At 31.5% G+C, this 14,323-nt stretch overlaps 2 protein-coding genes across 5 annotated transcripts; one reads left to right on the forward strand and one right to left on the reverse strand.

Annotated features, from left to right (window-relative positions):
- Window positions 1-3,180: 3,180 nt before the first annotated feature.
- LOC108737238 (sugar transporter ERD6-like 7) lies at window positions 3,181-10,226 on the forward strand. Of its 4 annotated transcripts, none has more exons than XM_018469971.2 (3): window positions 3,181-3,229; window positions 6,488-6,649; window positions 8,836-10,226. In XM_018469971.2, the coding sequence occupies exons 2-3, from the start codon at window positions 6,541-6,543 to the stop codon at window positions 10,059-10,061; spliced, it is 1,335 nt and encodes a 444-aa protein (XP_018325473.1). In that variant the 5' UTR covers window positions 3,181-3,229; window positions 6,488-6,540; the 3' UTR covers window positions 10,062-10,226. The 4 variants fall into 4 exon arrangements, with proteins under 4 accessions (XP_018325473.1, XP_018325470.1, XP_018325472.1 ...); XM_018469968.2 differs by lacking the exon at window positions 3,181-3,229 and adding an exon at window positions 5,364-5,592; XM_018469970.2 differs by lacking the exon at window positions 3,181-3,229 and adding an exon at window positions 5,613-5,839.
- Window positions 10,227-10,861: 635 nt separating this feature from the next.
- Window positions 10,862-13,966, reverse strand: LOC108737241. The gene is made up of 2 exons (XM_018469974.2): window positions 13,805-13,966; window positions 10,862-12,331 (listed from the first exon to the last, which is right to left on the reverse strand). The coding sequence occupies exons 1-2, from the start codon at window positions 13,851-13,853 to the stop codon at window positions 11,154-11,156; spliced, it is 1,227 nt and encodes a 408-aa protein (XP_018325476.1). The 5' UTR covers window positions 13,854-13,966; the 3' UTR covers window positions 10,862-11,153.
- Window positions 13,967-14,323: the final 357 nt, after the last annotated feature.

Genomic DNA, 14,323 nt, shown 5'->3' on the forward strand with positions numbered 1-14,323 from the left:
TTTATATTCTTTTCTTTTGTTAAATTTATTAAACCAGGTGAAAGTAACAAAATGTACTAAAATTGTTGTAAAGAATCAGTGAAATAAGTTTTATAATTGGAAATTACAGAGGTGCACTTTCAACTCCCAATTAAAAATTAGTTTCTCCCTTATTAGAGGAGCTGAATGTACCAAAATGCATTAAAACTGTGGTGAAGTATCAGTGAAAAGAATTTTGCAGTTTAAAATTATCAGGGTGCACTATCAACCCTCAATTTGAGAACGTCATTTTTATTTCTTGATAAATTAATTTCGTACTTATAAAATGATCTGAAGGTACCAAAATGTAATAAAATAATTCCTGGGTAGATACAAACTAAAATTATTCGGCTAAAAATTACTAGTGAATATTTTAAATCCTCTTTAGAAAGCGAGTCCTTTATAAATAAATTTAAAACAGCAATTGTTGATAAGCAATTCAATCTTTCCATAAGATTTTACACTATTGCGAATTTAAATAATTCAGTCTTACAATTACAATTGTTATTACACATAACATAAGTACTTATAATTAATATGTTTTATTCTAATCTAGTTTATTAATTACTACTTCCTCTGTCATCAGACTGATCACCTGTTGAATTGATGGGAGGTAAATAGAATGACCGAATGATACCATGAAGACGGGCAACTTCTGCATCTTCTCTTTCTAAATTTCGTATCATTTGGGAAAATTTTACTATTCCTTCTCTGCCTTCAGGAAAGCCATAATCTTTAATAATATCCATCTGTATTTGCATGACTACTGGAAAAACGTATTGCATAATTTTTAACATTTCGTTCCCTACATTGTCTCGAGCTTCTTCCAATTTTTGAGAATTCTCTGGAGTCTGCAGCTCTTCTAGAGTTTTACTTAAAATTGAGATGGCAGTTTCAGCTGTTAAAGTTGGAATTTTGTTTATTTTCGACATTGTTATTAAAATTATTACAGACTTTGAAAGCAAGGTTATGTAAACGTCATCATAATTTCTTCTTGTTCTTCACCATAGATAATAGATATACAAAGGGTTCTTCAACTAAACATCAATGGCCACTAACTATAGATTCACCTAAATAATTTTCTATTGCAGTTACTTTATTCTATTAAAATTTACTAAACTATATAACTAGAAGACGTTTAGTTAACTAATAAATGTTTTATGAAGTGAAAAGGTTTAAAAGGAAATATATGATTTTTAACAGATCTTAGAGACTTTGACCACAACTTCCTATTGTTCATAGATTAAACTACCAAAAGTATCAAAAGCAATTAACCTATAAAATTAACCTTGTTTTTCATAACTTTAAATTCTTGGTCACGCGTCTGTTTTTATTATTCGTTGAGTAATTATGGTAAATATTAACGAAAGCCAAATTCGAGACATCGGTAAAGTGTTAAATGATGTTAAGAGACCTTTAAAAGAGAGATTTCGAGCATTGTTTACTTTGAGAAATATCGGTGGTTCTACTTCGATAGAATGTATTGGACAATGTTTTGCTGATAGTTCTGCCCTTTTGAAGCATGAATTGGCTTATTGTTTAGGACAAATGCAAGACGAATCTGCTATTGATCTGTTAATTAAGGTTTTACAAGACACTGGTCNAATTAATTTCTCCATTATTAAACCACTTGAATAAACCAGAACGCATTAAAATTGTAGTGAAATATCAGTAAAAAGAATTTTATAGTTAGACGTTATCGGGGTGAACTTTTAACTCCCAATTTGGGAATATCTTTTTTTCTTGATAAATTAATTTCTTCCTTATGAAATGAACTGAAGGTACCAAAATGTAATAAAGTAGTTCTGGATGAACAAAAAGTAAAATTATTTGGCTAAATTTTATTAAGGAATATTTTACATTACACTGACGATGAAAATCCTTTGCAGTACTGTGGGCAGCCTATATGAAAAGCGGAAAAGCAGTATTTAAAACAAGGAATTTTAAATTCAAATTATCTTGTTACCTGCGCGCGAAATTAAACGAGTAGATAAAGATGGATACGTTACAGTGTGAGTCGAACTTTTTAAGCAATTAAATTTTTCGATTTTAATAAAATAATTTATCGAAATTTATTTGGTTTATAAGCAGTGTATGAAAATAGTTATGATTTCATTGCACTGATCGGAAGTACATCACTTTGTCTGGAATATTTGTTTAATCTGGGCAATTTTACGGTGTGTACTGTACATTGCGATATTTTATACGATTTATAATAAACATTTTTTTAGTTAAATGTGGACAAAACACTTTATTTAGGAAAATTGCGCTATTTCATTTTCAATTGAATTTTTCCTTATTACCTAAGGAAGTTGGGGGTATAAAAAGATAATAAAGTAATAATAGTCTGAGAGATGTTTCTTACAGTTAATCGAAAAAAGCGTTTGTTTTTTTTAATTTACATGTAGTACGAATAAGAACAAAGTAATAAATTTCTATTTTTTTTGTTTTTCGTATTGGTATCTAAATTCAGTATTTTTAAAGAATATTGTACGTATTATTTTAATAGTCCTTTTATACATCGTACAATTTTTCAACATTCTTTCCAAATGATATCTTCCTCCTAATCTCATTAATAGCCTTTATTCGGTCACCTTGCCCAATAGTTTCGAGAAATAATATGTTTATATTTTGGATGTGTGAAGATACATTTTCTCAATAGGATCTTCAATTCCTTCGTTAAGAATAAACAATCGAATTAAATTTAAGCAGTGAAATTTTGTAAAAATGCCTATATATTCTAAAACGTATTTTTTTGTAACAGATGTATTGTAGGATTGATAACGATTTTGACATGATCATCTTGTCACAGATATTTCTGATTTTATTAAGGGCTTTAATGAAAGCGTTTTGAATTAAAAAAAAACCTAAAAAACAAGTTAACACTTATCTTTATTACATTATTAGGAAGCAGGAAGCGGAAATCACAGGCACATGTACAATAATAATACTTAACACGCATTTGCATGAATTTCTTGTTGGAAAATATAAAATGAATATTAGATGCTAGATTTTTTTTATTGATATGAGTAATTGTCTATAACAATAATTTTTAATAATAGGTACTTTTTTGCAGTTTTTTTATGTTTTAATCATTTAATTCTCTACTCGCATACTAGAACCTTTAGTGCCTTGCTTTGTTAGTTTATTATTTTCTTTCAAACGAAGCAGACGTCTATTTTGAATCCTAACTAATATTATAAAAGCCAATGTGAGTTTTTTGTTTGCTTGTTTTTTACCATTTCACCCAGTAACTATTTAATCGACCATCATGAAATTTTGGGCACACGTTGTTGTTAGGGGTACAGAACAGGATATAGGGTACCTTTTATCCAGAAAGAAATACCTACCTACTTTTTATCATCATCATAAGGTCATCAGTCCTAAGACTGGTTGGACACGTACCTCCACTCTTTCCTATCCTGAGCTAAACTTCGCATTTCCCTAAAACTAGAACAGCCCACATCCTTAACTATTTGCGAACAGTAATCTAATCTAGGTCTACCTCTACCCCTCCTAACTCCTGTTTCTGCCTCTAATATGTCTCTGACTAGACCTTCATGCCTGAGAAGGTGTCCTACCAACCTATCTCGCCTATTTTTTATTGACTTCCATAGAGTCCTCTGTTCTCCTATTCTTTCCAATACCTCTTCATTTCTAACCTTTTCTACCCACGATATCCTCATCATCCGCCTATAACACCACATTTCGAACGCTTCTAACCTTTTCTTTTCCGCCGCTCCCACTTTTATTTACTACAAAATTACTTTATGTATTTTATTTGTAACTGGTATGCTCTGCAAGCATTTAATGAGCATTTAATTACTGTGTGATCAAAAAGCTACCTTCATGTTTTGCTCACTCAAGATAGCAGAATAGTAATATTAGAAAAATGCCTATAGCATTTAATTTCCCATTATGGCAGTTAATTAAGCTTTAGCTTTTAGCTCGCCCCCTTTATGCCAATAACGTTTTGTCCATGACGCGAATTCTTTAATTTATTGAAAAATACTCTATGCATTTTATTTGCCCACTTAAGCTAGTAGAACAGCAATTAAAAAAAAATGCCTGCAACATTTAATTTCCCATTGCGACAGTTAATTAGCCTTTAGTGAGCCTTTAATTAGTATATGACTAGGAATATCTTTTTAAATATGCTTTTAGTCCCCCTCTATTAAGCCAACGTTTTGTCCATGTCGTGAATTCTTTTATTTATTGCAAAAATGCTCTAAGCATTTTATTTGTAACTGATATGCTCTGCATGCATTTAATGAACATTTAATTACTGTGTTATTGAAAGATACCTTCATTGCTGACAGTGTCTTTTTGCCCTTGTTTTGTTTACTTAAGTTAATAGAACAGTAATTAAAATAAAAATGCCCATAGCATTTAATTTCCCATTGGGACAGTTAATTAGCCTTTAATCAGTATATGACTAGGAATCTTTTTTTAAATCAGCTTTTAGCCCTCCTCTTTTATGCCTACGTTTTGTCCATGTCGCGAATTTTTTTATTAATTGTAAAAATAATCTATGCATTTTATTTGTAACTGGTATGCTCTGTAAGCATTTAATGAGCATTTAATTACTTTGTAACTGAATGATACCTTCATTGCTGACAGAGTTTTTCGGCCATGTTTTTTCAACTTAAGTTAGTGGAACAGTAATATAAAAAAAGAATGCCCATAGCATTTAATTTCCCATTACGACAGTCAATTAGCCTTTAGTAAGCCTTTAATCAGTATATGACTGGAATCTTGTTTGAAATCTACTTTTAGCCCCCCTTCTCCTTTATGCTAACGTTTTCTCTATGTCGCGAATCCTTTTATTTATTGCAAAAATACTCTAAGCATTTTATTTATTTTCTATAAATATTATAGAACATTTAATTACCTAGTCTATACCTATAAATTGCCCTCTACACTTTTTTTTCATTTTCAGTAAGTACTTAATTAGAATTTATTGAGTATTTAATTGTCTGTTTTTGATTCTTCTGTATTAGCTTTTCCTACTTACTGGAAGCAGAAATTGAGCACCGTTGCCTTACTTTTGTTAAAAAAGTAAATGTTAATTTCATTTCATTTATTTTAATCAATACCTATTCTATTATAATATAACAAAAAGTATGCTTTTTGGCCATTTGGAAAAACCCCAGTACGTTATAAACGTGTTTAAAGACTAATATGTATTTCAACATCATCATCAATTGAGGTCGTCAGTCTCGAGATTGGCTGGACACGCACCTTTATGTACTTACTGTTTAGAAAATAAATTAGTGTTTTACGAAGAGTTTTTTTAATAATATTATACCAATGATGTTGGAGGATTATTAATTATTTTGCCCTTTATTTCTTCGCATTGCGTGATACAGAATACATTAAATTGCATTATTTTCGTAACAACTTTTTGTAAATGATCACACGCGAAACAAACTAAACAATAAAGCAACCCATTCCGTAAAGTAGCAGAACAGTTGTTGTTAAAGGCTGCATAGTCCATGACCATCATAATAATTGTTGCCAGCTGTTATATTACATACAGATCTACACGTATTTATATCTACATATTTATAAACCGTAAGTTAGCACCTAGATATTTATTTATACGAACATATGTTTTAAAGTGCATCAGTAACATTTCTTCTTTTTTTTTTCTTTGTTTTATGCTATTATTTTTGTATAAAAAAAGGCTACCTATATATGAAGTACTTCTGGTTTTACTTCAAAATCAGTTGATTATTTAAATTAATTAAAACGTTAATCCGAATTCATATTTTCAGTTTCTTATGGTAGTCTGCGCGATTTAATTTTGCTAGGACTAATTGTAAGTCATGGGTCATAATCTAGGTTTGAGTTTTCGTTTCTTTTTTGATTTGTACTTGTGCATTTGTGAACAAAAAATAATTTATATGCATGTATTTTTGTTCATTAAATCATTTTTTCAATATTTTAACGACTCATTGTTTGCTACCTAAGCAACAGGAACTGAGCTGTACTGTAAGATTAAAATAGTAATTTGTTGCATTTTAAAAAGCGTTTGTTAGTAATAAAGACCATTGTTTTATGTAGGGAGATACTTACTTATAGTTTTGCGTCATGTTTAGCTACTTCTAGCTATCTTACAGGTGTAATTGTCCTCAGAGCTGGACAAAGGTTTAGTCCTTTGTGTTTGAAAATGTGTTTCCAATCTTTGCAGAGCTTGCAATTGAAGCTCATTCAATGAACATATACTAGGGGCTTTTGATAAACGAATTATTTTATGAAAGTGCTTTGTAATTTGTAATTGAAGCATTTTTATGGTATATTTTTCAAAGTAATTGATAAATTGAAGTTTTTGGATTTTAAAATGTAGTTGGGACTGCGGGATTAATTCATGGAGCCTTTTTGGTGAGAGACTATTGCCCAGCTCTGATTTTCCTTGTAGCACTCTGTTGGGTGCGTAATGTTAGTCTACGTATTATTTAATTTATAGTAATAAAATGGCGTAAAAAGCGATACTAAATTCTTGGTTGAAAACGTTATTATATGAAGATGAACCACTGCCAGAAGTTTAACGACTTGGAAAATGGACAACAAACACAAATCAAAAAACCAATAAGTACAATTCTGTGGGATTGTCTTCCTATATCTGTTGGTAAGTATTCTACAGTCAGATATTAACCTTTTCGGACCCCTCCACCCCACAACAAGAACGTATTTTATGAACAACACCTTATCGCTTTCATTTGAGTTTTGGGACAAGGTGTTTTTTTTTCTAAATTATCCTATAGGCAATTGTAAAAAGATTAGGTCCTATATTCCATAAAAAAAACATTTTTTAAAACGTAAATGTTTTTATTTTTGGTGGTAAATACACAAACGCTGTTTCGCTAGAAGAAATAATAGACGTAGTGCTCTTAGAAAGAAGTTTTTTGTCTCTCTTTCTTCTACCTCACAGTTGACCTTGAATTACGATAATTAATTAAATTTGCGTCGTATTTTCAATATCTTCGGTTTTTTGGAGCGATATAGAGAAGGGGTCCTCCGATTTTTAAGAAACTTATTGGAAAAAATTAATAACAAATAAATTGCAAAACTTTTGAGTACGTATTTCCACAAGCGTTTTTCTTTGTCTCCCTTAGTATTGGCCGCTAATAAAATTTGTTTACCTAAGATACGTCATATCAATCAATTAATTAATAATTAAATGAAAATATGTAATAAGAAATTAGTAAATAATAATTAAAGCAGTAATCAAAGGAAAGAAGTGCTTATCTGTAATTTTTAATTTATTTTTATTTTATCCTTGTTAATAAAAAAACCAAAGTTGCCGTTTTATGTGACGCAAATGCATTGATCGTTTAATAATAGTCTCTTATATTAATTAATTCATAAAATGTAGGTTACTATTGTTGTAGACTTCTTTAAACTATCGTTTTGACCGTGGAAGTAATTAAAGTGCGGCAGATTCTATTTCATTGGAATAATTGGCCTCAATTGAAACTAACAATTTACTTGACAAGAAAAAGCTTGTAAAATATCTTAGCAATTTGTACAGCAACTTTATTGTACATTTATTGAGAGATGGAGTTTACGTCATCGGCAGTCTATATGACGAACCAATCTGAAAAGTAATAGTAGCAACTAATTTCTAAATAGATAGAAAATACGACACCGGCTACGTCCCCGTTTTAGTATAAATAAGACTCTATATAAAAGAGTATTTTCGTCCGCCATTTTGGATCCATCGAGCATGGAAGACGCCATATATTCCTCGTATATTAACGTGTTCGTAATAATAAAGAATAACGCAGGTCGCTGCTTACCATCAACTCTTGATTCAGCCTCCGACAGCGTGTATTTCTTTATGACTTCTCTCCTTCGGATATGGATCCAAAATGGCAGATGAAAATACCTCTGTTTTGTTATGGAGCTCTACTATAACTAAGGTACTAAACACATCACCGACATTTTGGATCCAGGTCATAGATAATGGGCCTTGGTTGACCCACTATAAATCTAGGCACCTACACCAAAATTTCAAATATAAATACATTTTAATCTTAGCTACAATTCCTATTATTATTTCAATTGGAGTCACTTCTAAATCTAACAGAGTCTGGATCATTGAACTTACATTTCTTTCCATCAAAATGGCGGATAAAAATACGCGATATCAGAAGTTAAAATTTCTAATAGTTATAGCAGAGTAGTGCTGAAGATATGGGTACTATCCCACGAACTTTACAATTTCTAAAATAAATACATAACTGGAATAAAGGGCCACACGTGGGGCCCTAAGAGTCGGAGTCCGATGCAGAGTGCATTGTTTTGCAACTTAGACTCGCCTTTATCTCCAGTATCCAAAATGGCGGATTATAATACGCATGTAATTAGTAGTTATCTTACTATAACTGAAAGTGTTAATATGTCATCAAAACTTATCGAAATGTTGTTTTAAAATGTTTGGATACTGTTGTATGGAAAAGGGTGGGATGTCATTTAGCTTATCTTAACTTTTGGGTTACTTTTGAAAGCAAAATTGAAACTAATAAGTCTATTCACCACTCCTTCACTAATAATTATTTAATGGGTGAATCAAAACCGAGCAGGGGTTAAAAGTTTTTATTTTTCAAATCAGTCATATTGTTCGACCTTAACAAGGTTAGTTTTTTCGTCAATGGGATATATGATAAAGTCCAACAACAAAGGGCGGAACGTTAGCTGTTATTTTTGAATAAACAAAAACTTTTAACTCCTGGTCGGCTTTAATTCATCCATTGAAACTAATAAGTGCCTAAGTACACAATTAAAATTCTTATGAGATAAATATTTTTTTAGCATCTCTGGAAGCATATTGTTTTGGTTTAATGTTAGGATGGCCATCGCCGATGTATCAAAAGTTATTAATCAAAAACACCTCGGTGTCCATAACGTTCGAACAGACTGCGCCCCTGGCAGGGTTTTTAATGTTCGGAGTAATTTTCGCGACTCCTCTGTCAAAATGGTCACCAGCTGGCAACAAATATGGTCTTATATTTGGAGTTCTACTTATTTTAATCGGCTGGGTGGTAATGTTTTTGGCCAGAACGAATTTGTGGTTGTTCGCGAGTCGGTTGGTTGTTGGATTGGGCCACGGATACGGCTTAGGGCAATTGAAACTGTACGTGGTTGCTATGAGCGAAGGAGAAATGGTAAAAACATTCACCAAGTTGATCAGTTTGTACGTGTTTTTGGGGACCATCACGGCGTTTATTGTCGGGCCTTTTGTGACGTTTTGGACGTACTCACTTGTCTCGATTTGTTTAACGGCATCTGTACTTATTCTTTTGTTTCTTTTACCCAAAAAACCCCTAAAATTAAGGAGATTTTTGAGAAATGACAAATATTTAAAACCTCAAAATGATTCTTTACTAGATAGTACAAAAAATTTTGAATGTAACACGCCGGCACCGGTACAAATGTCGCTTTTTGAAATATGTAGGAACTGGCAACTTGTGAAAAAAACGTTTCTATTTTTTCTTCTAACATTTTTTCAACAATATACAAGTATCCCCCCGTTAACTGTCTACACACAAATCGTTTTTGAAACGCTCGGTTATCCAAGTCCCCACATTTTAGCAGCTTTATTTATTGTTTTTCTCTCTACAATTACTTTATTTTTTTATTTTAAAATGACGGAAATGAATTCAAAAATTTTATTAACATATTCCAGTATTCTCTTATCGTGTTCGTTGTGGTTTCTTGTGTTTACGTTACACAACAATTTAGAAACTAAATTTCCTTTTATTTGTTTATTTATTTTATTGTTTATCGTGTACTGTCACGCTTTCGGTTTGGGAACAGTGCCATTTAAAATTGTTGGCACCTTTTTTCCAGCGGAGGTTCGTTCAATAGAAGAAATGATTTTTATAATGTGTTATTCCTTTTTTGCGTTGAGCAGTACCAAAATATTCCAGGTTTTACTCAGTTTGTTCGGTTTAAAATATTGTTTTATTTTCAATGCAGTGATTGCTACCATTTCCATAGCCTTTACAGTATTAGTTTTGCCAGATGAATTAGATTAACGAAGTCGTTACGTAGTTAAATTTATAGATATTACGGAATTGTTAACTATTTTATAATAAATTTGTGATATAAATATTGCTTAGTTAAGTGGAATTGCCTACGTTTCAGTAGTATTGTATTTTTAATATTTAATTCATCATTGGCAAAGTGAAATATATTTTATTTATGATTTTTACTGTTTTTGGAAATGTTTCTGTGTATATAGGTTTCTTATTAATAAAATGTTTTATTAATTAAATTGCTTTATTTGTTTTTCATGAGCAAGGGGGAGATTCTTAAAAATCGTCCGCTTGGAATTCAGTTTGTGATTATAATAAGAGTAATAGTTTATTAGCTGTGTTGCAAAATTGGTCTTCACAAAATGTTCTTTCATTTTGACAGAATAGTATGTAGTCTATGTCCACCCTAAAGACGCATTCTAAATATTGGTGAAAGAATTTTTAAAATGATATGAGTAGTTTCGGAAAATACTTCCTACATCGCAATGTACAAACTTTAGCACTTTATAGTATTCGTGTAGATAAAATAATTAAACAACAAAGTTCAATATTAACGACAGTGGGCTAGTAGGTCAATTAATGACAGTTTAAATAGTGGAATCAATAATAATTGAGGGAGTGGAACCCAAGATCACAAAGAAGCAAATAATGCAGGGTGGTGAGACTGTCGTCGTCAGTCATCCTGTGATGGTTCCTTGTCATTTTCTATGATCCCCAATTATATAATAAGGTAAGCTAATATTATTTATTATTANTTGAGTCTTTATCCATTGAGGAACATAAAATTGTTGATTAAATTATTCTAAACTACAGAAATTTGGTTTTAAATACTACATTATAGTAATTATATTTCTAAATAAATATGTTTATATAACAATACTGACGATTTTATATACAGAAAATGCAAACTGCATGTTTTTATGCATTTCGTTGGCTACATGGTTTACCAGTCTCATTAAAATAATATGAACTCAGACAAAGCATACTGGAAATTTATTTTTTTGGCTTCATTGTTTCCCTTGAATTGTTTGGAACGCCTAAAAAACTGAAGTGATAATCTATAGTTTGTTTACTTCGTTCATTGCTTTATTATTAAATAAAGAGGATTGCGAATACGATGAACAAAAGGCTTATGCACAAACAGAAAAGAAATGCACACGTGAGTCCAAACAATCCTAGGATGATCTGAAACGTTTTGGTTCCGGTTAATGCGAATATTAACAAACAAAACAATTGACAATTGCTGGCAAACTTTTGAACGTCAGAATCTTCAAAATACGTTACTGTTAACCTTCCAGTTACTGTACTTATTCCCGCAGTATGACATATACAAAAAAGTATCATGATACTGAATGAAGTATAACTCCAAAATAATTTATCTACATCAAAAAATAACACTGCTGCTTCCGCGCATAGGCAAAGAGAAATAAAAATACTTGACACAATAATAGTAACTCTACAATTTATTTTACTATGGCGTTCACTAAAAAGACATATCAAGAACACGAAACAGTAAATAATTGCGTAAACAAGGGCATAATCTTCGGGCCTGCGAAGTCCAAATAACTTAAAAATGAGCTGGGTATAAACTAAGGAAGCTGGAAAGCCACAAAATTGTTGCAAAAATGACGTCAACACAATAACCAAAAGCCTCCTCCAAGCCAGGCCCTTTTTAATCGCAGAAATCACATTGTTGTTGTCACAGATAAAAAGGTCTTTAATACTTAACAAATTCTTCTCGCAATTTGAACGAATGTGTAACAAGATAATTGGAAGGACAATGGCACACGTAAAAATTATCGTGGTGACTACTACACAAATAATTGAAAACAATTTGAACGAAACGCGTGGTCCAATAATGTAGGATAACACAAAACCCGATAACACAAAACAAGAAATTATTTTGTCGAACAATTTCACTTGAGGAAGAAATAGCACTTCATTGATGAGATGTTTAAGGTGAACCAAGTTGATTCCATATCCTAGGCCAATAAGGAATCGACTCACGATGATGGTTTCAAAATTGAACGCCATGTACATTGTCAACCATCCTCCCAACATAAAAAGTACACCCGTCACGACTCCATATTCGGTATACTTTGATAGCGAGGGAGTAAACATGGAAGAAATGTAACCTAATGTCAGGAAACCAGCGACTAAAGCACTTTGGTCTAATGTTATAGGGACAGGACTTTCGGCTGATATCAATGTAGGAAACGTGGGCGATGGCCATCCTAACATCAACCCATAAGGGATGTTTGTAAGTAATCCTAGAAAGAAAAGACAAATTCAAATAAGGATTGATAAAGGAACGGGGTTGATAAAGATAATTTTGACTCTTCATCCTTCAATATTGTTAATGCAGATTAAAGACTTCTATGGGAAAAAAGGGTAATGATTATTTTTATTCAATTTACCCTTAGGGTGCATTTTATTCAGAAAAAATACTGTTCCCAAAGAACAGAAAAATTAGTTTTATGTAGTCGTCGATGTTTTTTGACACATATTTAAGACAACACAAGCGAAGGCAACCATGAAATTTTGTACACACATTATTAGGAGTACAGAAAAGGACATAGGGTACCTTTTATTAAAAAAAATTGGTCTGAGCACATTTTGGTCGGTGCTAATACGACTAACTTCCCATTAGATAATACAGTTATTGTAAAGTACATTCGTTTCTAAAGTTTGAAAAAAACGCGGCACAATAATAAATAACAAACAATGTTTGAGAGTTCGTCATTTTATAAACCCATAAGAAACAGTATTTCGTCTGAGAAAACCGAATTGATAGAGTACTTGCATCAGTCAATTGGTAAATACTATTTTTTATTGTTTATCGATTGTTTATAACAATTCATTTTGTTATAAACAAATTTTTATTATAATATGTTATTATAATATGTTATTCCCTGTCTTGAATAATGATATTTCGTTATTATTGATTCCGTAACTTCATTGTTGTGATTAGATTAGAACGTATTTTAATTAAATTGTTTGTAATTAATTCGTTTTTTTTTTTATAAAAAAAAAACGGCTTGACCGATTTCGTTCAAATTTCTTTCAGATCTTCATTATGATAATATCTTTCGAAAAAATTTTGGTTGAGGGCGATATCTCAATCCGTTCTTGAGATATCGAAAACGAAAAAAATGCTGACATACGAACGTACGTACATACGTACGTACGTACGTACGTACGTACGTACGTACATACACACATCATCAAAAAAATTGGCTAGCATGCTACTAATATGTTAAAACGTGGAAATATAATGAAAATTCCGATTTCACTTTTCGACCCAATTACAATAACTTCCTAATGGGAAGTTAAAAATACTGCTTCCGTGGGGTAGAAAAGAGAGAAAGAGAAGGTTGAAATGAAGAGGCATTAGAAAGAATAGGAGAACAGAGGACTCTACGGAAGTCAATAAAAAATAGGCGAGATAGATTGATAGGACACCTTCTCAGACATGAAGGTCTAGTCAGACATATTAGAGGCCGAAACGGGAGTTAGGAGGGGTAGAGGTAGACCCAGATTAGATTACTGTTCGCAAATAGTTAGGGATATGGGTTGTTCCAGTTTTAGGGAAATGCAAAGATTAGTTCAGGATAGGAAAGGGTGGAGGAACGTGTCCAACCAGTCTTAGAACTAACGACTTTATGATGATGATGGAATAGAAAAAGTAGATTGAAAAACAAAAAGAAAAAAAAATAAATGTGCACTAAAAATGGCAGCCTTACCTATAAAAAGAGCGCAAACTTTTAAAATGTTTTGATGAGAACTTATCATCTGTATTATAAGAACACCCTTTTTGAACGTATATCTTAAAGAACATTAATACTTTCTAAACCTGCATCCATGAGAAGTTGTCACCAAAGGCGACGTCTTATCATAAAAATAAAATTAAATTAAATACACAGTTACGTATAAGTACATAGATTAGTATAATAATAAATGCATGTTTTTGCGTGTGTCTTAATACAAACTTTATAAATTAATTAGTCGGTTTATCAAACGTTAAACAATTGTGCTAAGCCATTCGGCTCATACTAACCTATTGTGTCTTAAAACATTTGTTGAGTAGAAGGCGAAAAGTGCATATTTGCAAAAGGATTACATACATATACGTCTACAGCTTTCAGTAAATAAAAGTAGGAACATAACAAAATAATTTGTTTTATTACATTAAATACAAATAAGAATTACGTGGGGGCTTATTTATATGTATGCTTACAACCAGGCAATTCTATCTTGCTTCT

Source organism: Agrilus planipennis, unplaced genomic scaffold, assembly GCF_000699045.2.
Source record: "Agrilus planipennis isolate EAB-ADULT unplaced genomic scaffold, Apla_2.0 scaffold176, whole genome shotgun sequence".
Lineage (NCBI taxonomy): Eukaryota > Metazoa > Arthropoda > Insecta > Coleoptera > Buprestidae > Agrilus > Agrilus planipennis.

Excerpts from the sequence above, each read along its gene's own strand:
- LOC108737238 (XM_018469971.2), top strand. The coding sequence starts at position 6,541 with ATGAAGATGAACCACTGCCAGAAGTTTAACGACTTGGAAAATGGACAA. Across the intron at positions 6,650-8,835 it reads TTGTCTTCCTATATCTGTTG|CATCTCTGGAAGCATATTGT; the intron begins GTAAGTATTCTA and ends ATATTTTTTTAG.
- LOC108737241 (XM_018469974.2), bottom strand. The coding sequence starts at position 13,853 with ATGATAAGTTCTCATCAAAACATTTTAAAAGTTTGCGCTCTTTTTATA. Across the intron at positions 12,332-13,804 it reads AGTTTGCGCTCTTTTTATAG|GATTACTTACAAACATCCCT; the intron begins GTAAGGCTGCCA and ends TTTTCTTTCTAG.